This window comes from Siniperca chuatsi, linkage group LG3 (genome assembly GCF_020085105.1).
Source record: "Siniperca chuatsi isolate FFG_IHB_CAS linkage group LG3, ASM2008510v1, whole genome shotgun sequence".
Lineage (NCBI taxonomy): Eukaryota > Metazoa > Chordata > Actinopteri > Centrarchiformes > Sinipercidae > Siniperca > Siniperca chuatsi.
Window position 1 is genome coordinate 8,597,678 of NC_058044.1, and position 25,438 is coordinate 8,623,115.

General features: G+C 39.2%; 2 protein-coding genes, 1 long non-coding RNA gene and 3 other non-coding genes across 7 annotated transcripts; 1 reads left to right on the plus strand and 5 right to left on the minus strand.

The window, feature by feature from the left end:
- Positions 1-1,669: 1,669 nt before the first annotated feature.
- LOC122874063 lies at positions 1,670-2,975 on the minus strand. The gene is made up of 3 exons (XR_006377556.1): positions 2,708-2,975; positions 2,029-2,090; positions 1,670-1,854 (listed from the first exon to the last, which is right to left on the minus strand). It is a non-coding gene; the product is annotated as an uncharacterized LOC122874063 (long non-coding RNA).
- A 49-nt stretch (positions 2,976-3,024) lies between these two features.
- chtf18 (CTF18, chromosome transmission fidelity factor 18 homolog (S. cerevisiae)) lies at positions 3,025-18,820 on the plus strand. Its single transcript, XM_044191579.1, has 22 exons — positions 3,025-3,275; positions 4,291-4,380; positions 4,477-4,627; positions 5,821-6,010; positions 6,181-6,273; positions 6,572-6,624; positions 6,738-6,876; positions 6,997-7,221; positions 7,314-7,411; positions 7,506-7,629; positions 7,770-7,906; positions 8,081-8,174; positions 8,396-8,494; positions 8,593-8,723; positions 9,779-9,893; positions 10,096-10,320; positions 10,564-10,713; positions 12,141-12,271; positions 14,009-14,153; positions 14,302-14,397; positions 16,399-16,468; positions 18,522-18,820. The coding sequence occupies exons 1-22, from the start codon at positions 3,188-3,190 to the stop codon at positions 18,641-18,643; spliced, it is 2,766 nt and encodes a 921-aa protein (XP_044047514.1). The 5' UTR covers positions 3,025-3,187; the 3' UTR covers positions 18,644-18,820.
- On the minus strand, positions 18,756-22,549 carry gng13a (guanine nucleotide binding protein (G protein), gamma 13a). 2 transcript variants are annotated; one of them, XM_044191582.1, is made up of 3 exons: positions 22,241-22,549; positions 19,316-19,420; positions 18,756-19,195 (listed from the first exon to the last, which is right to left on the minus strand). In XM_044191582.1, the coding sequence occupies exons 2-3, from the start codon at positions 19,411-19,413 to the stop codon at positions 19,090-19,092; spliced, it is 204 nt and encodes a 67-aa protein (XP_044047517.1). In that variant the 5' UTR covers positions 19,414-19,420; positions 22,241-22,549; the 3' UTR covers positions 18,756-19,089. The 2 variants fall into 2 exon arrangements, with proteins under 2 accessions (XP_044047517.1, XP_044047515.1); XM_044191580.1 differs by having other exon boundaries at positions 19,316-19,423; positions 22,241-22,541.
- A 1,727-nt stretch (positions 22,550-24,276) lies between these two features.
- LOC122874145 lies at positions 24,277-24,354 on the minus strand. Its single transcript, XR_006377571.1, has one exon. It is a non-coding gene; the product is annotated as a small nucleolar RNA SNORD60 (small nucleolar RNA).
- Positions 24,355-24,545: 191 nt separating this feature from the next.
- On the minus strand, positions 24,546-24,633 carry LOC122874147. The gene has a single exon (XR_006377573.1). It is a non-coding gene; the product is annotated as a small nucleolar RNA SNORD60 (small nucleolar RNA).
- A 176-nt stretch (positions 24,634-24,809) lies between these two features.
- On the minus strand, positions 24,810-24,899 carry LOC122874148. Its single transcript, XR_006377574.1, has one exon. It is a non-coding gene; the product is annotated as a small nucleolar RNA SNORD60 (small nucleolar RNA).
- Positions 24,900-25,438: the final 539 nt, after the last annotated feature.

The window sequence follows — 25,438 nt, forward strand, 5'->3', positions numbered from 1 at the left end:
TATAATCATTAGTGTCTAAAGACACAAACATCTGCCGGTAAGTGCTAAGTAGTCAGTGAAAGTGTGTGAGAGAGAAACAGTTTTTACCTGTTTATAGTTTCATTCAGTAACTTTTAGGAAGGAATCAGTAAACCTATATTTAGGTTTTTACTCCAATAAGACAGCAAGCATTTGAATACTATGACCCCTAATCTTAATAAATGAGTGCGGACACAAGTTTTTATTCAATTTAGAGTCTTTTTTTAAAGATGTTTCTTTAAATAATCAAATGTTTGAGGAAAGATCAATTTGTGGTTTTGCATTATTGACTGATGGACACAAATAATATTTTGCAATACAATCCTACTATATAATCCTAGATATCATAAATATTCTTTGGTATTTTTGGATGAGTTAATTACAAAAATCGAGCCTGATCTGCCCTATTTGAATTCAAGTGATAGATGTTTGATCAGGTTTCTTTACATTCCTTACTTGTTGGACAACAGTCCTACTGAGAAATGATGTGTGAGATTTAAGTTTGAGAAACATTCTGAAATATTTAATATAATAATATAAGTACCATCTTGGGGAAATCTCTTTAGATGGAGGAGTTTTAAGGGAAATGTCCTCCTAATGGTCATGTGACTTTTAAATTCCTTATAAACCACCATACATACTAGGTATAGAAAACATTACTATTAGATTTTCAAAATTGTTTTCATCATATACCATATTTACTGTTGATTGATTAAAAATGGTTACAACTAAGAAAAACATGTAACGTATTTTTTCTTACAAAAGATTTAATCGTGGTAAAAAGGTTAAATCTCCATATTTCAATCACTGGAAACATCCTCAGATATCACCCCGATGAAGGATAAAGCTGAAAGCATTTTGGGAATAAAGCATGATATACTAGTGCGACTTCTTTAATTTTAATGTACTTGTGTTGAAACACACACTGATCTGCACCTCGCTGTGTGTGCATTCTCAGAATCAGAAATTGCTTTTTTTTTCATTCTCAACACATCTGGACATTTTTCATTGAGCGAGAACATGAGAGGACGAGAAGTCCGAGAGGAATTGAGAGGAGTTTGCTTTTGTGCTCCCTGATGTGAAATTAACTCAGTGTCACAAGCAAACTGCTGGCCAGTGTTTGTCTGCTATAAGGAACAGATGGCAGAGACACCCTGACGTCACACACATCATCATTAATCTCACAGACGCAGAACAAAATGTCAGAGCTTAAGACGAACGACGGTTTTGTGTTCAACAAAAGTTTTTATAAAAAGAAGTCCAGAGAATGAATACGAATTACTTTCACTAACTAATATTACATGTATTTAATGTGTAATTCCAAAACTTTGAACATTGCTTATTCCAGTGCATGGCAAATACAAGAAAAGTAACTAACACATATAAATACATAAATTAATGTTATTTAATATATCATTATGTCATGAGTGTCATCAGAATAGAGGGATAAAGACAAGCTTACTGCATATGTTCATGTATTTGTGTCTGCACACACACTTTAACATGCTTCACTTGTCATAAATAATAAATAATACAACTTTATTTATAGAGCATTTATCAAAACAAAGTGCTTTACAGAGAGAGCAATAAAATACCACAGTGAATGATAAAATACATTGAAAAAATAAATAAATAAATAAACAATAAAATAAACAGACAGCTCAGGTAAGATCAGGACATGCTTTCTGATAAAAATGTGTTTTGAGAAGAGACTTAAACGAAGACACTGACTCAGACAACCTAATTTCTTCGGGCTAGTTGTTCCAGAGCTTCGGGGCCCTGAAAGCTCTGTCCCCCTTAGTTTTCATCCTGGACTCAGGAACAGACAGGAGACCCCTGTCCGAAGATCACAAACTACGTGAAGGTTCATAAGGGATTACAAGGTCTAAAATATAATCTGGAGCCAGGCCATGAAGAGCCTAAAAAGTAATCAACAAGATCTTAAAATCAATCCTAAAACAAACATGGAGCCAATGTAAAGAGGCTAAAACAGGTGTGATGTGATCGTACCTCTTGGTCCTGGTCATGTGCATGTGACGGTCTCTCTGTGTGTGAATATGGGACTTGATGGTCTGCAACAGAAATCATGGAGGGACAGTCTGCAGTTAGACAAGCCACAGATCAAAACAGACTAAAACTCACATTTTAAACACCTTATTCTGTATAGTTTCCCTGTGCATTGACTGGAAAGGTTTTGTGTATTCATTACATCGGCCCTACTGAGAAACTCTGTGCTGAGATTTAAGTGTAAAAACAAACATATATTTGTAACGCACAGATTGGGGAAATCTCTAAATATGGAGAGGAATAACAGGCTTCTTCTAACTAGCAGTTATTTCCGGTGTGCCTTGGTGCACAATCACTGCAGCAGTTACTGAGTTTTAATTGTGAACTTCCTAGCTACCTAGTTTCTCAATAAACAAAAGCACTGAAGCCCATGGAGTCAGTTATTAATTGTCAGTGGTCCAACTTCAAAAGCAAGTCAAGCTAATGTGTTAAAGGCAATTTTAAAGCGCTTCACACAAAGCAAAAATATTTATCCAAATAATAAATATAAGTATGCAAATTAAGAGCCAAGACTTGCAAGGAAAGACATACAAATTACAACATTAAAACTTCATTTAAGTACAACAGGAAATAAAGTGTCTTGTGACAAAGGGGATTACTTAAAATACATTTTAAAAGTTACCTTTATTATCAAGATATAAACACGGTCGTTCGTCTGGCGCCACTTTCAGGCCAAACTTTTTATTTTTGTTTTTATTTATCTGCTCGATCCCAGAAAAACAATGTGGTCTTTGCGTTATCATGCCTGTAACAAGTTTTCTGGTGTGTAACGAGTATTGCGGGCTGTAGATTATGAACATTTGTTAATATTTAATCAAAAATGATTCTTAAATTAAGTATTTACCTTCTTTTATACAGACTATGGGCTTTACCCTCGCGGTGCATGATGGGAGCCGGGAAACGTTTTAATAACCAATCAGAGGACGGAAGACTCGCCTTACCCGGAAGTAATACTTCACAACAAAAAAAATTGCCGGGAAATCACAGAAGTTGCTGAAATAGCGAAGGGAATATTTATGAGAAAATCATTTATAGTGTGTTTATCTTTTGACTAAACAAATTACAGTGTCTCTGACTTTATCGTGTACCTGTCCAAGCCGACATGGACGAATATGACGAACTGTTCGAGATACAGGACGACTTCGATGACCAGTTCGCCGACGAGCTGGAAGTCTTGGCTCAGATGGAGGGTGAGGAACTAGCTAACAAACTTTAGTAAGACCTTTAATGTATATTCCCAAATATCAGGCGTTTGCCAGACTTGAGTTTAAACTGTTATATTAATCTCCACACCCTTTACTGCTGATCTGTGAACCTAACTCTCACTTTGATCCATAGACTGTATATATAGATGGTTTGATCTGTTGGTGCATCTGACATACTGTCTAGTTTTAGTTCATTTTAAGTCTTTTTAGAAATAATTCTTGGATAAATCTAACGTAGCATTATTCATGCAATATGATTAACCCCTTAACATTCAATTTGCTTTAATTATTTCCCCTCTAAGTAGCTTTAAGGTTGGAAAAATCTAATTAATCCACACTGTCTGACAGTATATATATATTGTCAGTCTGTTCCATCTCTTCCTTGAAGCTTGTGTACAAAAATTCATCATCAATGCTCCATGTTTTTTTATGGCTGCACCATTTCATCAAATGGAAATATTCGGCATGTCTTGTGCATTTTATGCACATTTATGTGATTCATATGCATCGAAATTCAGCCTGACATGTTCTGTGAAACGTTTAAAAAAAAAAATCTCTGATAGGATTATAAATAAAGTTCTGTGGGTTTTAACAGTTTTTGGCTGCACACAGCCTTTGTTTGGGACAGAGGGAGTAAAGCGGTTAAGGTAGACTGTAAAAGTCCAAGCCTATGATGAGATGTTGTCTGCATTATTTGTATAGTCTTTATAATAGAGTGAATTACCTATCGGCTATTTTATTTATTTTGATCAAGTAATCATTTAGTCTAACAAATGTCAGAAAGTAGCGAAACCTGCCCATCACAATTTCCCAGAACCCAAAGGGAGATCGATAAATTACCCTTTTTTCTAAGTACAAAATCCAAACATATAAAATTTATAATTAAACAGAAGATTAATTGATTATAAAAAATGTTTTCAGTTATTTTTCTATTGATTTTGTTACCAACTGATCACTTCAGCATTAATTATATGTGCATGTCTTTGCTTGAATGGCTTAGAGGACTCTTCTAAGGCTGTGAAATGTCAGAAGCAGGGTCCAGGAGACGACATTTCTGACATAGAGCACCTGCTGGACGATCAGCCCATCAGTGAGTTCACCCTTAGAGCACACGGGTGTTTTTGTCCTTGTTGTGTTTTGTTTGGTGTTGTAAGTTTGTACCTTAAATCTGACTTTGTCCTCGCAGCCCCAAAGGCAAAGCGGCAGAAGCAGGATGCAGGAGTGGCCAAGCGACTTTTCAACTCACTCCAGACTCAAGAGAGCGAAGCCCCGGCACAGAGTGATGACATCACACCGCCGTCCTCTCCAGAGCAGTATGAACCCACTCGCACCTTCAGGTAGGAGAGATGCATGGGCCGGTGTTAAACTCAGTGTGAGCTGACAGGAGAAACAGTTGATGTTATAGAATGTGGTGAGGGAAAAGGAGACATCAGATGAAGGCAGACGTTTTGTGCATTAGATTTTTTTACATAGAATACTTTATTATTATTATTATTATTATTATTATTATTATTATTGGGAGTGTAGAACATTTTATTTTGTCTGTACATGCGGCAACTGTTAGTAGAGATTTCCACCAATAAACACTGCATAAGGAGGTTTCACAATGTTTCACAAAATAGGCAATAAGAATATATTTTAATGCAAACCCCTAATTTTTTTAATAATCACAAACAAATAAGAGGCACTTAAAAGCAATACATTACAAAGATGAAACATGGCAGCGTGCTATTTATAGAGACACCAAGCACTTAACTTGCCTGCGGAAGAGCTGCAGCTGGTGACGCGTCACCTGTGTAGACCACTGAACTACCTTTTTAAAGTTTGCATTCTAGTGGTTTTCAGGCACTCCTTTTTTAATCATTTGATTGACAGAAAATCAATTGATCAGAATCTGCTTTATTGGCCAAAGTATATACACATATAAGGAATTTGACTCAGTTTTTTTTCATTGCTCTCAATGTAAAAAAATAGGTGTGTGTGTATATAAAAAGCAACAATGACCAATGACATAACAATGTCTATATACAGTCAAGTGTTTCTGTAAATTGTAAACAAATAAAATGGTGCAAAGGAATAAATATTGAATTGGTAATGTAATAGATTACTAATTTATTTACTGTACATGAAGAGGGTGGTTATGTACATGCATGTATACATGTCTATATACAGTATATAGAGCACGCAGGATTTATATTGACAATAACGGATGATATGCAAATGATGACAATTTTGGTAATTAGATGAATAATTCAAAGAATATGTCAAGAGGATTTGCTGTTTTCCTGTTTTATATGATTATGATTTGAACAGCAATGACATTTTTGATTGTTGCTTAGACAAAAAGTAGAAATATAAAGACATAACATTGGCCTATTGTAACATGGGATGCACATTTATCATTATTCGCTTTTTATAGATTGAACAATATATCTATTATTTAAAAGAAATCAATAAATGACAAATACGTTTTAATTGCAGCCTTTGATACACCGTACAACAGACTTCTGAGCATGTTTGTGTGTTTTAGGTCTACCCCAGCTGTGTTAGATATCAGTGGCTTTGCTACAATCCCAGAGACGCCCAGGCGACCTCCCACAGCGGCGCCAGCATCACTGTGTGTGCTGAGGCGGCCTCCTTTAGAGGGAGACTACATCAGTGTGACAGACTCATCAGGAAATCGGGTCTATCTCAGACAAAAAGAAGACACAGGGGCAAAGGTTAAACTCCTCAGCAGTTATTCATCTGTGGTGTTGAATGTTAAACAAACACCGCTCGTGTACAGTGCCTACATGTGTATTTCTTTGCATTTACCTGTGTGTGTGTGTGTGTGTGTGTGTGTGTGTGTGTGTGTGTGTGTGTGTGTGTGTGTGTGTCTGTGTCTCTCCAGGTAGTGGACTCCAGAATAGTACCAAACTCCCAGGGTTCGCTGGGGCTGCTGGCGGTGCCGATAGGTGTGTTGAGAGAACAAGAGGCAGAGAGGGTGAGTGACCAGGCCGCTGTTGTTTGTCTATAAGCTGCCAAGTAGCCTGCACATAACCACACTGTTGATTCACAGTAATCACATGTGCTAAAGGTTTAATCAGTACAGTTCAACTGTACACACACACAGTAATTCACTTTATATGTGGATGGACTTGTAGGATGTATTTCAGATATTTAATAAATTCATTGCACAACAAAAAAGAGGAACAAGTGCACATGTTGTGAAGTGTGTGTGCGCGTGAGTGAACTGAGATTTCAAATTTGGTTAAATGTCTTCTTTCTTTGAAATCATGCAGCGTGACCAGCAGGTTGTGGAAGAATCTCAGCGTCTTGCAGAGGTGCTGACCAGGTAACTCACCACCTGTCACTCGCACACATGCACACACACTGACACATCAAAAACCCAATTACATGCTGTACATTGTTTGTAATTTTCTTGTTGGAATTTATGTCACATTTCAGCAGCGTGAATGATGTGTTTGTTGAGCCTGAAAGCAGAGAAGATGAAAAGGATGATCCTGAAGACACAGAGGGCCGAAACTCGCGACTGTGGGTGGACAGGTTCTCTCCCCGACACTACACAGAGCTTCTCAGTGATGATGTAAGTAATGTTTAGTGTTTCTGTATAACTTATCACCCACGTCTACATACATGCTTTAAGTGAATGATAAGTCTAAGTATCCTACACTGATGCCAGTTGTATGTGACTGTTCCATTGTAGTTTACCAACCGCTGTCTGCTCAAGTGGTTGAAACTTTGGGACACTGTTGTGTTCGGGAGAGAGAGGAAGTCCCGCCCTGCCCGGTCTGAGAGACAGGCTCCCAACCAGAACTCATTCAAACCAAATCAAGCCAATCAGAATACAAATCGCTTCAAGAGCAAGATTGAGGTGACTGAGGAGCTACTGGAGGCTGAACTGGACCAGTACAAACGACCCAAATTTAAGGTAACCACACCTGCATACTCAGGTCAGTACAATTTCAGTTTAATGACCTTTAGTTGTTCTACAAGATATAAGTTATTTTGGTCTTTCTCTAGGTGGCGTTGTTGTCTGGTCCTCCGGGTTTGGGGAAGACCACCCTGGCTCATATCATAGCAAAGCATGCTGGGTACAATGTGGTGGAAATCAATGCCAGGTTAGACGAAACAAATTAAAACTAACTGACCCAATAATATTTGTAAATCATAAGAATTAGGTTAACAATAATCCTCCTGTTGATGTTTTTGCAGTGATGATCGCAGTGCAGAGGTGTTCCAGAAACGCATCGACACAGCAACGCAGATGAAGTCAGTTTTAGGAGCTAATGAGAGGCCGAACTGCCTCATTATTGATGAGATCGATGGAGCACCTACGGTACGTTCTGGACATTTAAAATCACACACCAAAAAAACCCACAACCCCCCTTAAAAGTAACCGTGATTGCAGTGTTAATGCGCTCCTTCAGTCTTCGTTATACTTTTTTTTTTTCTTCCTTCATCTGTGGTCTTCGACAGGCTGCAATCAACATTCTGTTAGCAACTCTGAACAGGAAAGACGGACACGGCAGGGAGGCTGGTACAGAGACTGCGAAGAAGAAAAAGAAGAAGGAGTCAATCCTGCTTCGACCAATCATCTGCATCTGTAACGACCTGTAAGAGAGACTGCTGTGTTTAACAGTAGCATCAAAGTGGAAATTGTAGATTTTTGTTTGTTTATGCAGCAGTATGGTCATTTGAATTGCTAAATATGGAAGCTGTCTTAGTCTCAGTGTTGATTTTGAGTTTTCTTTGAAGCCATTATCTGATTAACTCTCTTTCCTTTTTAGTTATGTTCCAGCTCTCAGACCTCTCAGGCAGCAGGCCTTCCTCCTGAATTTCCCCCAGACTCAGCCTTCCCGCCTCGCACAGAGACTTTCAGAGGTCAGCTCACACACACACACACACACACACACACACACACACACACACACACACACACACACACACATACATACATACATACATACATACATACATACATACATACACACATACATACACACATACATACATACACACACACATATATATACAGTATACACAATCACACACATTTACGAATACACCAACAATCCAGGTTTACATTGAGTTTTTCGGTGCAGATCTCACTCCGGCAGGGGATGAAGGCAGACACAGGCACTCTGATGTCACTGTGTGAGAAGACTGACAACGACATCAGGTCTTGCATCAACACACTACAGGTGAGTGGCAGCACTGTGAAGGAAAGTCTGCCTGTTGCATGAGCAGTTCAATAGTATACAGTATAATTATGTCACAATGTGTGATCTTGTCTGTACAGTTCCTCCACGGTCGCGGCCACAAGCAGGTGGACACCAAGACCATCCAGTGTGTCTCTGTGGGGCAGAAGGACCAGAACAAAGGCTTGTTCCATCTGTGGCAGGAGATCTTCCAGTTACACCGTACAAAAAGGTATAGTATGTCCTGCCAGAACTTTTCTTGGAGTTTGTCATGAAATTGTAAATGTTTTGCTGTATTTGCTGGATGCTGAGACCTTTTTTCAGAAACAGCCACATTCACTATAGGCATCCAAAGTTCAAGTTTAGTCAAAATATTTTAAATGAAGCAAAGGTTATGCAAAAGACCAAGAGATTTGCATGCTGTTGTGTTCCTACTACAATGCAGTGGTCAGAGTCCCTGCATTGGTCAGTGGGATCTATGACTATTTTGTAAGTTTGTATTTACTGTGGACACCAACAGGGAAATTGGGAACTACATTTGTCAGGGTATCTACTGGTCTAGAAAAGTCTTAAAAATGTCAGTTTCCTCAAAAAGGTATTAAAGTGTCGTTCTTATGGTGGAGTCATGAACACTGACCTTAACTGAGGCAAGTGATGCCTGCAGTTCTTTGGATGTTGTTGTGGGGTCTCTGAATGGCTGAAGAAGAACAAAGTGAAGACTTTGGAGTGGCCTAGTTAAAGTCCTGACCTGAATCCTATTGAGATGCTGTGGCATAACCTTAAAAAGGCAGTTCATGCTCGAAAACCCTCCAATGTGGCTGAATTACAACAATTCTGCAAAGATGAGTGGGCCAAAATTCCTCCACAGCGCTGTAAAAGACTCATTGCAAGTTATTGCAAACGCTTGATTGCAGTTGTTGCTGCTAAGGATGGCCCAACCAGTTATTAGGTTTAGGGGGCAATCACTATTTCACACAGGGCCGTGTAGGTTTGGATTTTGTTTTCCCTTAATAATAATAACCTTAATTTAAAAACTGCATTTTGTGTTTACTTGTGTTATCTTTAACTAAGATTTAAATTTGTTTGATGATCTGAAACATTTAAGTGTGATAAACATGGAAAAAAATAAGAAATCAGGGCAGGATGTTGGCAAATTTCAACTTGTCACAAAGGTGACATGATACTGTACTTACTTTATCTATAGCTTCACTATCTTATCTGTTATCTCTCTCTTCTTAGGTCCTAACTAACTAGATGTCGACCAAACGTTCAAATTTGTTCTTTCAGGAAACGTATTGGTGAGGGGTTTGAGGAGGCACCAGGTTCAGGAAATGGAGCTCAGAGGTTTCAGCACATTCTACACTTGGCTTTATCTAGTGGAGAGTATGAAAAGGTTTCTCAGGTAATCAACACACCTTCCCGATAATTTACTTACTTTCTGTATATATATATAAAACAATGCCTCATGCTTTACTAGCATCAAAAAGAAGTTAGATAGTTAGAAAGTTAGATAGTGACAGTTAAGCTATATATCCATGGTTTGTAAAACACATTATGATGTCTTAGGTCTGATATCAGGTCGAACATCTGTCTCTTGTCCTCAGGGTCTGTTTGATAATTATCTGTCCATGCGTGTGAGGGACCCCAACCTGCAGAGTGTGAGTGAGGCTCTGGATTGGCTGTCGTTCTCAGACAGGCTGAACCAAGTGATTCTCCACGGGCAGAACTTCTCCCTCATGAGATACCTGCCCTTCCTGTCCGTCACATTCCACTTCCTGTTTGCCCACACACACGTGCCCCGCCTCAGCTATCCCCACAGCCAACAGGAGGTACTAATCACCTACATGCACCATTGTGAAGCAATATGATGAAAACAGTGTTTCATATACAAAACTGAAGAAACGGCACATTATATTGAATGAGGACAAATAAAATAAGGGACCAATAGAAACAAAAAGGATAAAAAAGAACAAGAGACAAAGAACAAACACATACATGAGTTGTTTTTGGCAGGGAAATCTAGATGATAAGAATTGAGAATCATCACTGAGTCATTGTTGTGTCCTCTCCAGGCCTCCTCCCGGCTCCTCAGCAGCAAAAACGCTTTGTCCACGATGTTAGCTGACATCCCAGCATGCATCAGAACGAGGATCAGCCAGCTCAGCCTGACCCTTGATATTCTCACATTGCTCCTCGACATCATCTGTCCCAAACTACGGCCTGTATGTAAAAGCGTATACAGTATATGTGTGAATGTGTCTGTGTGTAAATGTAGGAACTGGAATCCCAGGTTTTGCAGCCCTGCATCTATTTATCACTTATGGACCTGAGAGAAAATACACATGAAGTTATTTGATTTCAGTAATAACTTAAACGAGTAAAGACATGGCCATATTTATATAGACACTAATAGAGCCGTTTCTATGGCAGTAAGCATTTAGTAACATCCTGGTTACTTCAGTTACAGACCCAGAAGTTTTAATGGGATATACACTTAGTGGCCACTTTATTAGGTACCCCTAATGCAATCCTATAGCTCAGCCTTAAATTTTAGCTTTACAAAGATAATAATGTAAAATTGTGACACTTTCAGAGAAGTATTAATTTAACTATATGTTTATTATTAAAGTTGTAGTTTGCAGTGGTGTTGAACTGGACTGCATTATATTGAGAGGCGTTTCTAATGTTTTGCCCATCGCATTTACAAACATGAGGGGGGAAGAATATTGGAAATACATTTCAATATAATGCGGTCCAGTACAATACCACCACTAACTACGACCTCAGTACTAAACACATAGTTCATTTAAGTGCCAACAAAAACTGAATATTATAATCTTCTTTCTGGCAGAACAATTGTATTGGATTGCATTAACTTAACTAAGAAAGTGGCCAGGGAGTGTATTTTGCCAAATGTAGAGTAGAGATGCATTGCTTTTGCGTGGCAAAAAATTAAATTAATCTCAATTGTATTGGTATGGTGACAGAAAACATAGCGGGATATCGCAAAACCTCAGCAAATACTAACAAATGTGTCTCCTGCTAGAAACTACTAGTGGTAGTAAGTGTGAAGTAATTGTAAGTAGAAAATGTTTTTGTTTTTTTGTGATTAGAGTAAACTAACCCCTGAATATTGTCCTAAAACAAATTGCCAAAAATGAAATGCAGTGTAAAATTAACAAAACTAGGATTTTAGTCACAATTTCACTGATCAAAATATGTGTACATAGGATTAAGAGTCCAGTTTTGGTACTTCATTATACTTGGTATGATTTTTCAGCCCAAATGTGCATCAATGGTTTTTCTTTTGGTGAATCCTCAATGCATGGGTTACTGGGCGGTATGGTGGGGGTCCATCAAAATCAGGAGGGCAAGAAAGCTGAAAACGTTGGGTGTATAAAGCATGGTGTGCTTGGGAAGAGTTGTGCTGTGTTTTAAGTTTGATTGACTTGCATTGAAGGTCACACTGGTCTCAGCCTCACTGTATGTATGTATATATGTGTGTGTGTGTGTGTTCTCAAGATTAGAAATTGGTACGGGTTGGGGTTCATAACAAAAAATAGGGGGGCAAAAAATGAAATGCATTGCATATAATGTCAGTAAAACCTTCAGTGACTGTGGCTTATCTCAAATCCTGTGTTTCTTCCAGGTGAATCCGCAGCTGTTCAGCAGCAGAGAGAAGGAGCAGATGCGAGAGCTGATCAACACCATGCTGGCATATAACCTCTCATACAGGCAGGACCGCACGCCTGAGGGACAGTACACATACATGCTGGAGCCGTGAGTACACATACACACACACACACACCTGCACTTAACTGTATACTGCATGTGGACCCATGCAGAGCAGATGTGTGTTTCTGGGGGTGTTGAAGGTCACTGTTCTTGTTCATACTGTGGTTCTCTGCATGGAGGCTTACAGAGTAATCCCCTAAACACCTGGTGTGTGTGTTTGTGTGTGATGGTAGTAGTGTGGGAGCAGAGTAGCAAGCTGCAAAGCCTCACTGGTGGGGTGGAGGTGAATGGACAGACAGGATGGGTAAATTAGGTTTGAATTATTAGAGCAGTGAAATTAGGATGAAAGCAGGAGACAATCTGAAATAACAGACAAAAACTGAAAGGAGCAGAACTGAGCACATTTTGGTTCAAACATAGGTTAGGCTTTAACATGGGAGACCTTCGTTCATCTTGGACCTTCATGTTTTGTGACTACTGAGGACAGCAGAGACTCTGGTGTCGGTAGAATGGGATAACTAGCCGTGCATCTCAGCCATGCCGGTCGAGGGCGAAGAGCATGGCTCCTTCTTGCAGGCTCGCTGTGACACGGTGCTGGTCACCAACGACTGGTGCCTGCCTCTAGTGTTAGCTCTGCTGCTGCTTCTACTCATCTACACCTTCCTGTACCTGCCCTCTCTAGCTCACCACAACACTACTCTCTGATACCTCATGGATAAAGACTTGGAACACAATTTTGGATATAAATATTTAACACCACATACAGCGGGATACGCCCAGTCCCAACAGGATTATTTGATTATAGTGCTTTTTTTTTGGGACACTGTAGTTTATTGGCCAGACAGGCTATGAGTAGGGAGAGACATGCAGAGAAAAAGAGCAGGAAAGATGAATTCACCTCATTCATTACAAATTAGTCTGTTTTTGGAGCCAAAAGACATTTAACACCAATAACCATTATGTGCTTTAATGTGGAACTCCTATCTCTGGTCTGTTGTGGAGTATTCTCAGCACTCTGACATTACATGAATGCAGTCACTCCTATATTTGCAGTAATATTTGTACTATCTTGACATCCGAGAATGAATGTGAATATGGTTCAAATTTATCTAACCCAAAGACAGAGCTAAATGTAAGTGACTTTATAAAATTAAATTAAACTTTACAGACGTTTATCAGTTATACGTAACTCGTAGTAAAAGATTGATTCGGATATCATAGACGATGTGGTTGTCTGTGCTTGCATTTCTAATAACTAAACGGATACTGTAAATGTGTTAGCCAGAGGTTAAGCTACTTAATATGAGCTGCATAGTGTATAATCCATCATATTTAAAGGAGGAGTTGAGCCATCCAAGCTTGTCTTTCATTAGAGTTTGCCAAGTTTTGATGACAACTGATATTTTATAGTGATAACTTAAATAGATAATAAATACTCACAGTCACATAGACTGGTATTATGTTATATTTAGGTCCATCAGGCATTGAGTGAGAGTTTTCTGGCACATACTGTGTGTGTGTGTGTGTGTGTGTGTGTGTGTGTGTGAGTGTGAGTGAGCGATGGAGATCAGCGGTAAGAGGATTAAGGTTTTAGAGAAGGACAGATTCAGGGTTTTATTCTGGAAAACATAAACTATGGCACCAAAAGTGGAAGCTTTTTATTATTTTGTTTGTCATCTAACAAGGTTAACCTCTGTGTCAGCTTCATGCTGTTATGAGTGTGTCTGTGTTTAAACGTTGTTTATTTGTGTAGCGCTATTTACTTAGTGTGTGTGTTTGCAGGCGTGTTGAGGAGGTAGTGAGGTTTCCAGGCCTGCCGCCGCGCCGTCAGCTGACGTATCAGGCCAAACAAACCATCAGCAGAGAGATGGAGCAAGAGAAGATGAGGAGAGCCGAGCAACTGATGCTGCAGCGAAACCCTGCAGTGGTGAGACTTCAAATACATAAATACATACCATGTTCTTCCCAAAAGATTGTGGGTTTATTCTATACAGTGCCGCCTGTAGACACTCAAGTCACCATGTGTATGTTAATAATCTAATGTATTTATAATCCGCTGTGTCTGTGTGATGCAGAAAGAGGAAGAAAAAAAGAGCGCTGGTCCTAAACCAACCAGGAACCATCAGCAGAGGCTGGAGAACATTGTCAAACAGACCACAGTGGAGACCAGGGTGAGACACACACACACACACACACACGTTTTTGTCTCTTAGGAGGACATTACATCGACTTACATTGGTTCCCTGGAGATGCACCCTAACTTAAACCACGACCAGTACATACCTAATCCCAACCCTAACCGTAAACAAAAAAACAAATCTTAATAACATTTGATGGTTTGCCTTGTTGGGACAAGCTTTTTATCCATTTATTATAATGTGACTGTGTGAACAGAGTTTTGTCCCCACAAGATGATTAATACAAGTACACACCTACCTGTGGCCAATGATGAGCTTAATATGAAAGAGAGGCAGCAACACGAACTGACTTACTGGAAAGGTTAGCACTATCTTCATCCAACCAATTCTGACACAAAGCCTCCATTAGGGTGCGATTCTCAAACACTGGGCCGCAACCCGGCCGTTTACTTTATCAATTTATTCTTTCATTTTGACAACTTATCCTGACTGAATGCACTTGTTTGTTAAGAGTCATTTTCCAGTCAAAAATGTGTTTTTCTTATAATAACTTCACTTGGATGTTTGAGCTTCACTGTGCAGACTGATGTATGTGCGGAGTTTGTTTTTGGTGTTTTCCAAAGTATGTGTCACGGCACCCTTGGCTCGTCCTTAAGGCAGCCCAGGGGTATCCTTTTTTTTATTGTACATTTTTAATAATGTTTCTCCACATTAAAAAAAAAAAAACAAGGCAACATTTACGTGAACTACATTTTTTTAACTTATGTTTTCAAACATCAAAGCGCCAGAAATAAAAGAAATAAAAATTTAAATCACCACGATAAAAACCTTGTTAAATGTACAGTTATGCTGCAGGGAAGATCAGTGACATGACGGCTCACAGTTGCTGGTTTTCATAGTAACATAACATGCTTTCAAGCAGGTGAGACTTCCAGGTACACAGCAGTCAGAAATATTGGCTAAGATTTGTCACTGCGGATAGAGCTCAAAGAAACGCTGATACATCTCAACCCTCAACACAGTGTTTAACTAATCAGCACACTTGTTTTTTTTTTTTTTTTTTTTTACAGATTGTTGATTTTAAGTTAAATATTTATCTGTAAATCCACGCAGAAAAATAGCCTAAAACTGCAGATTTCTTTCTTTTCAGAGGCCTGCATTATGTCACTTAATACTGATGTTAGTTCATATATGTCACATTAATCTTATTTGAATTGTTATGTCGTTAAAATAAATTCTTATAACAGATACAACATGTATACGCGTGCATAGTTTTCAGCTAAAAATGACACCCACACGGATATTAGTCGGCATGGAGGGCGACCATGAAAAATCACTATGAAGGGGTACCTTGGATTAAAAACGTTTGGGAACCACCTTACTACTAGATGAGTAGCAGTCCATTGTGTAGCTTTTACGCTCAAACCTGCAGGGGAGTTGTGCTCTGCTGTTCAAGATGTCTTGATAAACTTTAGGTAGAAAAAGCTCAAAACAGTTTTCAGTCTTAAGTGCTCCTGCTTTTTTTGCAAGTTACTAAAAGATGAATCTACAGAGGCTGGCCATTTATGCGTCTAGTTTTCGTTGGATAATTGACAAAGATCTGGCCTTTTGTGGTGTTTCTTTGGTTATTTGAACATCTAATTTATTGGGGAAGTAGCACACTCTTTCTACCAGTATTTGAGCTTCCCACAGTTGAATGTGTTAGTTGATGCCTGTAGGTGGAGCCAGAGGGAACCAGCCAGCATCTGTTTGCACTGAACATCAGAGCCTCACCGTGTGAGCTGCGGATTTATAATAGTTCAGTAATAGAGTGACAGACAGAGTGAACCTCTAGAGGGCAGAAATGAGGATAATGTGAAGCCACTGGGTTACAGTCCCTAATGGAACTGGGAAATTAGGCTAATGAGAGGTGGTGTGTGCGTCTGCATTCATGTGATTGTTCAATGGTATTGACCTCGTTGTTGAGGACAGTGTTTCAGAAACTTTCTGACTAACTTCATCCTCCTTGTCACTCTGTGTTTGTGTGTTCTGCAGCCGGAGGTGGATTTCTTTGGTCGAGCTGTTGCCCCCAAACCTCAGAGACCGCAGTCGTCCTCAGACACAGGTACTGTGTGACTTTAGTGTAGCTTAATTTTTTCCAAACCTTTTAAGAACACAGGCTGTTTATGGAAAAATGCCTCAAGGCACATCAGGTCCAAACACACCAGATTACTGATGTGTGTTATGTAAAGCTTCTAATTAAGAGCCCCTGTGGCAGACTGCAGGCTGGAGATCTGGACCGTCAACAGCACTGCCACCTGCATTTTCCCACCATAATGTTGGTAATATCATATTTCTATAAGCAACATAAAAGAGTTGACAGCCTCCTTCTTATATTATATTTGGACAATAAACAATTTTCATATTTTATATATATAAATGTATAATACTGCTTAAGTTGTTTATTTTTTTAACATTTCTTTAAAAGTCCTATTAGTCATTGTAGCTCCAGAAACCTAATAAAAGTTTGGAGAGTAGTTACTGTGGTTTGACCTCCCAGTATCTTTGTGTCTTTGGAAACAAACATGACTGCTGTGTTCAAATGCATCGCAGTTCCACACCAGAAATAGAACATTTGCATAAACAACAGAACTGAGAAGTTGTTTGTGATCTGTCCTCCAACATGGCCACCTGGGATGATTGTTTTTCAAAACAGTGTTTTCACTTTGCATACAGCATATTACTGTTCCTCTGTGACTTCTTATAATATCCATTTACTGCATGAACATAAAGTGTAAAACTTGTTCCTCTCAACGTGGAGGAAAAAAAGTGAAATATTCTGTGAAAGGCCTTTGTTATTTAAAATCTCCAAAAGTCCAGTTGAGTCAAAGTTGGTGTGCAGGTAGATGATAACTGTAATTTTGATTCAAAACATGCTTTGCACAAACACCTGTACGTTTTTATTCAGTTGGTAACATAGGCTCCGGTTCAGCACTCAGTGGTCGTGGCAGTAATCAGGGAGGAAACGCAGAGCTGTGGCTGTTTTTAGGTCAAAGCAGGAACAACGACAGGGTCCCCCAGACCAAAACAGTCACAGGTTTAAATCCTGCGTCCCGATTACCTTGTTGATTACCTGGAGTTTCACTAAATTTACAACATGAGATCATTTTCTCCTGTTAATTTTGACGCGTTTCATTAACTCCACACGTGCGCGAGCATGTGAGAGACCTGTAGAAATGTATCTGCAATTTTCAAGTGGCAATCTTTTGTGAAACGTGACGCTGCCACCATTTTGTAGAACCTCAGTTTGAGTGACACTGTGGTTGTGGAGATGATCAGACATCACTTTCTATTATGCAATGATTTGGAGTGAAGTCCCTGATATACTCAGGGATGAGTGGACGCACACTTGCTGTAGACGCAGACATTTTCATATATATATTATATATATATGTGTAGTTCATGTGCACAGTACATGTGGTCAAAATGACTAAACTAATGTCACGCACACTCTCATGGCTATGTGAATACAGAAAGGAGAATTTGTGTTATAAGTAGGGCTCCAGCTAATGATTATTTTCATTATTAATTTTTCAATTAACCGTTTAGTCTATAAAATGTCAGACAACGGGTTTTCTTTTTCATGACAGTTCCCACAGCCTAAGCTGATGTCTTGTCTGAACAGTGGAAAAAAACCCAACGGTATTCAGGTTTTCTAATCACGAGAGAGCTCCTCACGTTGGAGAAGTAATTTATTTTATCACTTTGAATTATTAAACTAGAGCCGAATCAATTAGTTGATCAAATGAATCAGTAACAATTTTGATAATGGGTTTAAGTCATGCTTTAAACTAAGAAACTCAGTTGGTTCCAGATTCTAAAATGTGAATATTTTCTGGTTTTCTTACTCTTCTGTGATAATAAACTAAATATCTTTGGGGTTTAGATAAAACAAGAAGACATGACATTGGGCTTCAGAAAACTGTTATTTCATGTTCATGCTGATTTATCAAAATACTTATTAGTTGCAGTTTTCAATTACTTTCCTATCAATTTACTTTTAGATTAAGTGACTCATATTTTGAGCACTTGTCATGAGAACTAGTGGGTCCTCTCTCTTCTTTCGATTTTCCCTGTAGTGTGTAAAAAAAATTATTTCTCTTTTCCTGTTTCTGTAGGTGAGAAGTGTGCGGTTCTTTCTATGGGAACGGCAGTGGGCAACAGCGACGTGTGGTTCCGCTTCAACGAGGGCATGTCCAACGCTGTCAGACGAAATGTCTACATCAGAGAACTACTGTAACCCCGAAAACACACACACACACACACACACACACACACCTGCGTCATTCTCAGCTGTATTTCTTTGTCCTGTGTTAAATATAAGCATCTGAATAAATCCAAAAATCCAGCTGTTAAATTCAAAACAGTCTTTATTTTGATTGACAGTGTAAAGAGCCAATAAAAACGTGTTGTTGAACATTTCTCAGCAGTCCATCAAAACAAACCTCTAGAAAGCTACTCAGTGCTGTACACTCACACACACACACTGTAATCTTAACATAAATTAAAAGCATTCAGGAGTCTCCCAATAAATAAACATGATAATAGCAATAATGTGTGTGTGAGAGGGAGAGAGACACAGAGTGAGTGAGTTAGTGCAGCGTGAGGGAGTGTGTGGGAGTGCATGATTATTTTGTTTATGCATCCGTGGTTGTGTGTGTGTGTGTGTGCGTGTGTGTGTGACCATTAGAGGATCACACACTTGCCCTTCTCCACCCAGGGGTTGGCTCTCATCAGCTCAGGGTTCAGAAATGGATCTTCACAAACACAACCCTCAATCCACTTCACCAGCCTGCAAAAAAAAACAAAAACACACACCGTCAGCAAGAATCTGATACTCGATACTTAAGAGAGCTGGTGTGTGTGTCTCTGTGTGTGTCTCTGTGTGTGTGTGTGGACAGTACACACTCACTCGGTGACAGTGATGGAGGATTTCTCTCTGTTGATTGCCAGCTGATACTGAAGGCTTTCTACTTCTCTCCTCATCTGTGGAACGTCTAACTCCTCCATGATGCTTCTGCTGTTCACACACAAGAGAAAAACACACTTCAGATTGTGTGTCTGAACTCTTAATCTACTCGAGCTTCAGAGATGTCACATCAAAACTTAGGTGAAAAAAAAAAAAAAAATCAGAATCAAATGTTTTGTTGTAAAAGAGACATTCAGTTCTGCGGTCAAGTCCAGCTGGAGTAAAGTCTTTTATTAGTGCATTCTACTGTGTATTGAATTATGCTTTCACTTGAGTAGACATCTGTTTTACTTTTGGAAAGATGAGAATAGAGCAGAATAAACTGCAATTTTGCGTTTTTATTGCACAATCAGGATGTCACTCTATTTCAGTGGTTCCCAACCTTTTTGGTTTGTGACTTCTTTAAACGAAGCAATTCTACTGGTTGTGACCAGTTCAAGCAAATAGTGTTTGTCTTCACTTTATTTGAATTCTGTAATAATAATAATAATAATAATAATAATAATAGCCTTTAAAAAGTAAAAGTAAAAGCAGATTAGAGGAAAGGTACTCTGAAAAATGCTTATTTCTGTGACTTTGTGAAGCAGAAATATGTTTTGTTTTCCTCTGTTAGGTCATCTTGTGACCCCTCAGATACATTTTCTGACCCCTTCGTGGGAACCACTGCTCTGTTCTGATAGATTTATGACCATAACTGAGAAAACCTTATAAAGACCAGATGGTCACCACTTCAGAGAGCTTCACTGAACTGGTAGTTACTGTCAAAATGCCATGTTGATCCATTAATTGAGACCACATGTAACTTGCTGTGAATAGTTTACAGAAAAAGCAGTCGTAACTACGTTAGTAAACTTATTTGTTTCTACCCTGGCTTCTTTGAAACTGTAATAGTTTAACTGTGATGGAAAAAGTTGTTGAACCTTTAACTTAAGTAAAAGTAGAAATACCTGAATGTAGAAGGACTCTGGTTGCGCACAAAGTGTAATTTAAAAGAGAAAACTTTTCTTATTGCCAGCAAATCCCATAAAAAGACCAACAATATGTTTAATAGTCTGTCTCTCAGTACTTTCCCACTTCCCTACTCTGTCTGTGGCACCAAGCCCGTTGGTTCCTACTGAAGACGTAAATCTGTAAAATCAGGTCACAAATGTAGAGTTTAATTTAAAGAAAAAGGGCTCAGTATTCCCATAGCAGGGCACTGCAGCTTTTAGCAAACGTTATTCAAACAGTAATAAATAGTCCATTTATTTGGGGACTATTTTCAATGGCGGATTAATCCACATTTGGTGCTCTAGTGAGTATTTTCAGCACCAGAAAGCTGTCTTGTAATAGTTTTTTTGACAACAGTGGAGCTCTATGGCACAGAGTAATAAGCCACAGTGTATCAGACTTTGGCTACACAAACAATACTTATTCATAGGATCAATTCATTGTTTTAGTCTTTTCATGGGATTTGTTGACTAAAGAAAAGTAAGTGATATTCTTTTAAGTCATTTAAAATTTTAATAAAGTAAAAGTACATAAGTGTTGAGCAGGAAAATGTTCTTAAGTATCTAAAGTAAAAGTACTCATTGAAAAGAACCAGTGTAACTATTGATGTGTTACGATCTTATACAGTAGGATTGCACAGGTTGTAGCTGGTCCCTTTGGAGCTTTTTTTGTACTTTTGTTAGGCTTCATTGCTATAGATAAAAACTATTTCAAGAGATTATAATATGTTTCATATGTAAAGAATTTATATATACATATATACTATATACGCTCAGTTTCCAGTTCGTTAGGTACACCGAGCTGAAACTAATGCAGTCTAATACAACAGTGCTGCAATAAATCTTACCTTCATGAAGGTTATATTGCATTATTCTGACAGGTGTTGCTATCATTTTGCCACATTTATATCAATGAGGGCAGGCTAAACAACACAATCACCTCTCTGTAACTGCAAAACAGCACCACAAACTGCATCCTCTAACATGATCATAGTGTTGAATCAACATCTCTAAAACACTTTCAACAGAAACTGAACATTATAACCTTCACGAAGGAGGATTTATTGCAGGACTGTTGTATTAGACTGCATTAGTTAGTCAGGTGCACCCAATAAACTGGCAACTGAGTGTATACTTACTGTATATTTGCAGAGTAACTAGTAACTGTCAGAATGTAGTGGAGTAAAACTGTAAAGTTGCACCATATCAAAATACACAATTTTAAGGTATTTGTACCCAACTTAAGTACAGTACTTGAGGAAAGGCACTTCTGGCTCTTAAAAAAACAACAACCTTTGAGTAATCCAACACAGTTCACCGGCTGTGTTTGGTGTCTTTTATCTCTATTTATTGTAAATTCTGCCCCACCCTGCCACAGGCCACATTACAGCAGGAGAGAGAGAGAGAGAGAGAGAGGGGGAGAGAGAGGGCCTAGATGAGAGTTCAGGCCGACCATGGATCAGTTTAGTGCTACTCCCTATTGGAAACTGTCTCTCCCCCTCCTCCTCCCTCATCTTCTTCATCATTTTAATGGATCTAAGCAAGTCGGCTGCCCGGTGCCTGTTTCTTCCACCAGCATCCATCCTGGTGGAGCCAGCTGTTCCGCGAAAAGGCCTTCATCATTTAATTATAATATTCTCCAAATGTGTTAGTGACATCAGTCTCCATCACTCAGCAATCAGGGATATTTCAGGCTGCTGATCGCAAATTTACAGTAAATTAAATCTTTTGACATAAACCTCAGCGTGTAGGAGGATAAAGCGAATATATATAGTCGCTGTGTAGCTAAAACATCAAAACAGCAGTTCAAACGCAGATGTATCGTGATCATACGTGGATGGAAGCGAATAAAAAACCCCGCACAAACAAACGCTCTTACCGTCAGGCCTACCGGAGAGGACCGCTGGTCGATTTTGTATGCAGCCGGCTGGTGGAGGATGCAGACGGGGCTTTGACAGCGACAACAACAGCTGAGAGTCGGTGGAGTTTCCCTGACAGAGGAGTCCGGCTTCAGTGCAGGAGGAAGAGGAGGGAGGAGGCTGTCCGCGGCGCAGGGCACTCCCCTGCGCTCCTCTCTGGTAGCGACTGGATGCGGGATGCGCAGGGCGGAGAAATGGAGCCGCGCCGCCTGGTTTGACAGTCAAACGAGGGCTGGAGCCGAGGACACACCTGTATGGAAATCCGGACACGCGCTGAGCAGAGGCAGGAAACACGCAAATGAGGCCGCGCTCCAAGGGGAAAACAGGCCGGGACTCAATGTCGGTTTCTGTGTTAACGATTCTCCAGAGGCAGTAAAATGAGAAATGTGAGGTTAAAGACCCAAAAGCACCACCATGATACTGCGGTTCATATGGTTTTGCTTTCTAGATGACATTTTCTTTATTTCTCAGCCCAATAAGTCACAAGAAAAATCTGAGTTTGGGACAAAACTTGTATCAGATTTATCATCTTTTATCTTGGGTTCCAACATTAGCCTTGCATCTGCTTTGGTACTCAGCTGTATAAACGATAACGTGTGTCTGATTGTCTCAGGTCCATCTAAAATTTAAATGCAGTTTTGGTGTAATTCTGTAAATCCAAGCTGCTTTCAACCCCAATTCAAAGGTCAACAAAAGGGTCAAAGTACAAGATTGGAACCTGCTATTCCCTCAAACTGATTGGCCAGTATTTTATAATAGGAGCTAATAATACAGCTGGATTGAAGTTGTTGACCTAAAACACTATTAAACGTTTTACAACAGAACAGAGCTGGAAAACAGCTCTCTAATTACAATTATTACCTTTTGAGAAACAAATTCCTCTTTGACTCTTCAGTTACAGTGGTGTGAAACAGTGTTTGCCCCATTCACACTTAAATGTTTAAGATCAAACAAATTTAAATATTAGTCGAAGATAACAAGTAAACACAAAATGCAGTTTTTAAATGAAGTTGTTGATGAGCAGTTCTGCCACTGCTGTGTGAATGTGATATGTAGTTGAAGCGCTTTGAGTAGTGAGAAAGACTAGAAAGGCGCAATATAAGTACAGTCCATTTACCATTAGAGGAAAATAAATTCTGCAAAGATGAGTGGGCCAAAAATTCCTCCACAGCACTGTAAAAAACTCATTGCAAGTTATTGCAAACGCTTGATTGCAGTTGTTGCTGCTAAGGATGGCCCAACCAGTTATTAGGTTTAGGGGGCAATCACTATTTCACACAGGGCCGTGTAGATTTTGTTTTCCCTTAATAATAACAACAACCTTCATTTAAAAACTGCATATTGTGTTTACTTGTGTTATCTTTGACTAACATCTAAATTTGTGTGATGATCTGAAACATTTAAGTGTGACAAACATGCAAAAAAATAAGAAATCAGGAAGGGGTAAACACTTTTTCACACCACTGTATGTAGCATGTGAATATACAAAATTGCAGACTCTCAAGCTGTGATCGCACATCTAAATTGGCGAGGAACACGTCTATTTCTGGTGTGTCCCTGTAACAGAATATTAACTACAAGCCTATATATAAAAATGCCACCTGGACCATAAAGTCTTTTCTGGCAACCAAACTGCCTTCAATCAGTCACATTACGGTTGGTATTTTAATACTATTGGACACAAATGGTACCACGGGTTCCCAGTACCATTACAACAGACCATTCAGAAAACATTTGCAACTCAGGTACGGTTTATTCACAAAAAAAAAGCAAGGTGACAGTTTGATGCAGTAGCTTCAAAATGTATCAAATACCATTATTTTGTTCTTCAGTAAATATTAGAAATTGTAGTTTCTCCATTCAGGTTTGTTCTTTAAGATCGACGGCAGCAGTTTTCTGGCCGGTGATGACATTTTGATACGTGTTCGGGCACCTGAAAGAGACAAATGCAGATTAGAGTAGAATAATCTGACAGACAAACAAATATGATCCTTTGTAGCCTCAGATAAAAGTTAGAATCAGGAGCAAGCAGCTCTCATACGAGGTGTCAGAAAATGTTTTGTCATCATTGGCTGTACCACACATGTGCAACCTACACACACACACTTACCTTTAAAATAAAACTACATCACCAGCTGTCAGTCGTCAGCACGATCGTGTACAGTTACTTTCCCCTTTGTTGAGTCATGAATCGCCCTGTGAGAGAGAAGCAGTTCAGTTTTAATTCACATAAACTTGCATCGTGTGTATATACATTTACTGTAGGAGCCTCAGAATAAAGTTAGAATCAGGAGCTGGAGTTCAGCTCTCATAGTAGGTGTCAGAAAAGTTATTTGATTTGTCATCACCGGCTACAAGTTATTCAAATGCCAGCATACTGCAAAGACTCACCAGCTCTCAGATCCAGAGTCCGTTCTCAGTCTTACCAGTAACCGTCTCAACTGTAAGAGAAAAGGGGACATAAAAAAATAAATAGGTATCGAAAAGTGACAATTTTGATGTGAAGACTACACTAATACACTAATAATGGAGCCTCAGAACAAAGTTAGAATCAGGAGCTGGAGTTCAGCTCTCATAGTAGGTGTCAGAAAAGTTTATTTTAGTTTGTCATCACTGGCTGAAAAATGTGAAAATGGTAAAATATGAACTCACTGGCTCTCACACCTGGGAGGGGGCATTCAACTTTAATCTCAGCTCTCATCGTTGAGGGACTGAATTCAGACAGCTCCCGGGTCTTCAGTCTGCAAAAACACAGCACCATCCATCCCTCAGTCTCAGCTGCTCCAGCTTAAACTGTAACGGGAAAGTGGATAAAAACATCAATAAAAAGGATCTAAACATAATGATTTTAGGCCCAGTGAAGACTGCTTTGACATTTTAAATAACAGAGCCTCAGATGAGTTAAAATTCCCCAGGAAGCATATTTAGGCATACCATCATATTCTGTATTTATTCACATTGCAGTTGTTTATGATGCAGATGAACTCACACTTGCGATTATCCAGTGAGAGCGGCCTTCGAAGTAAGTCATTTGCAGATTCTTCGTCTCAACCCTCATCCAGGTGCCGATCCAGCATGCCTCCATGTGACTTACTGAAAAGAGAAAAAGCATGGCTCACGAATAGATTTCAGCTGCAGCAGTTGTTAGCCAGTTCAAT

What these genes read in the sequence shown, in the direction of transcription:
- chtf18 (XM_044191579.1), top strand. Translation starts at nt 3,188, where the DNA reads ATGGACGAATATGACGAACTGTTCGAGATACAGGACGACTTCGATGAC. An exon ending in CAGAGCTTCTCAGTGATGAT is followed by an intron (nt 6,877 to 6,996) that starts GTAAGTAATGTT and finishes GTTCCATTGTAG; the next exon opens with TTTACCAACCGCTGTCTGCT. An exon ending in GCAGTCGTCCTCAGACACAG is followed by an intron (nt 16,469 to 18,521) that starts GTACTGTGTGAC and finishes CTGTTTCTGTAG; the next exon opens with GTGAGAAGTGTGCGGTTCTT.
- gng13a (XM_044191582.1), bottom strand. Translation starts at nt 19,413, where the DNA reads ATGGAGGAGTTAGACGTTCCACAGATGAGGAGAGAAGTAGAAAGCCTT. An exon ending in TCCTCCATCACTGTCACCGA is followed by an intron (nt 19,196 to 19,315) that starts GTGAGTGTGTAC and finishes TTTTTTTTGCAG; the next exon opens with GCTGGTGAAGTGGATTGAGG.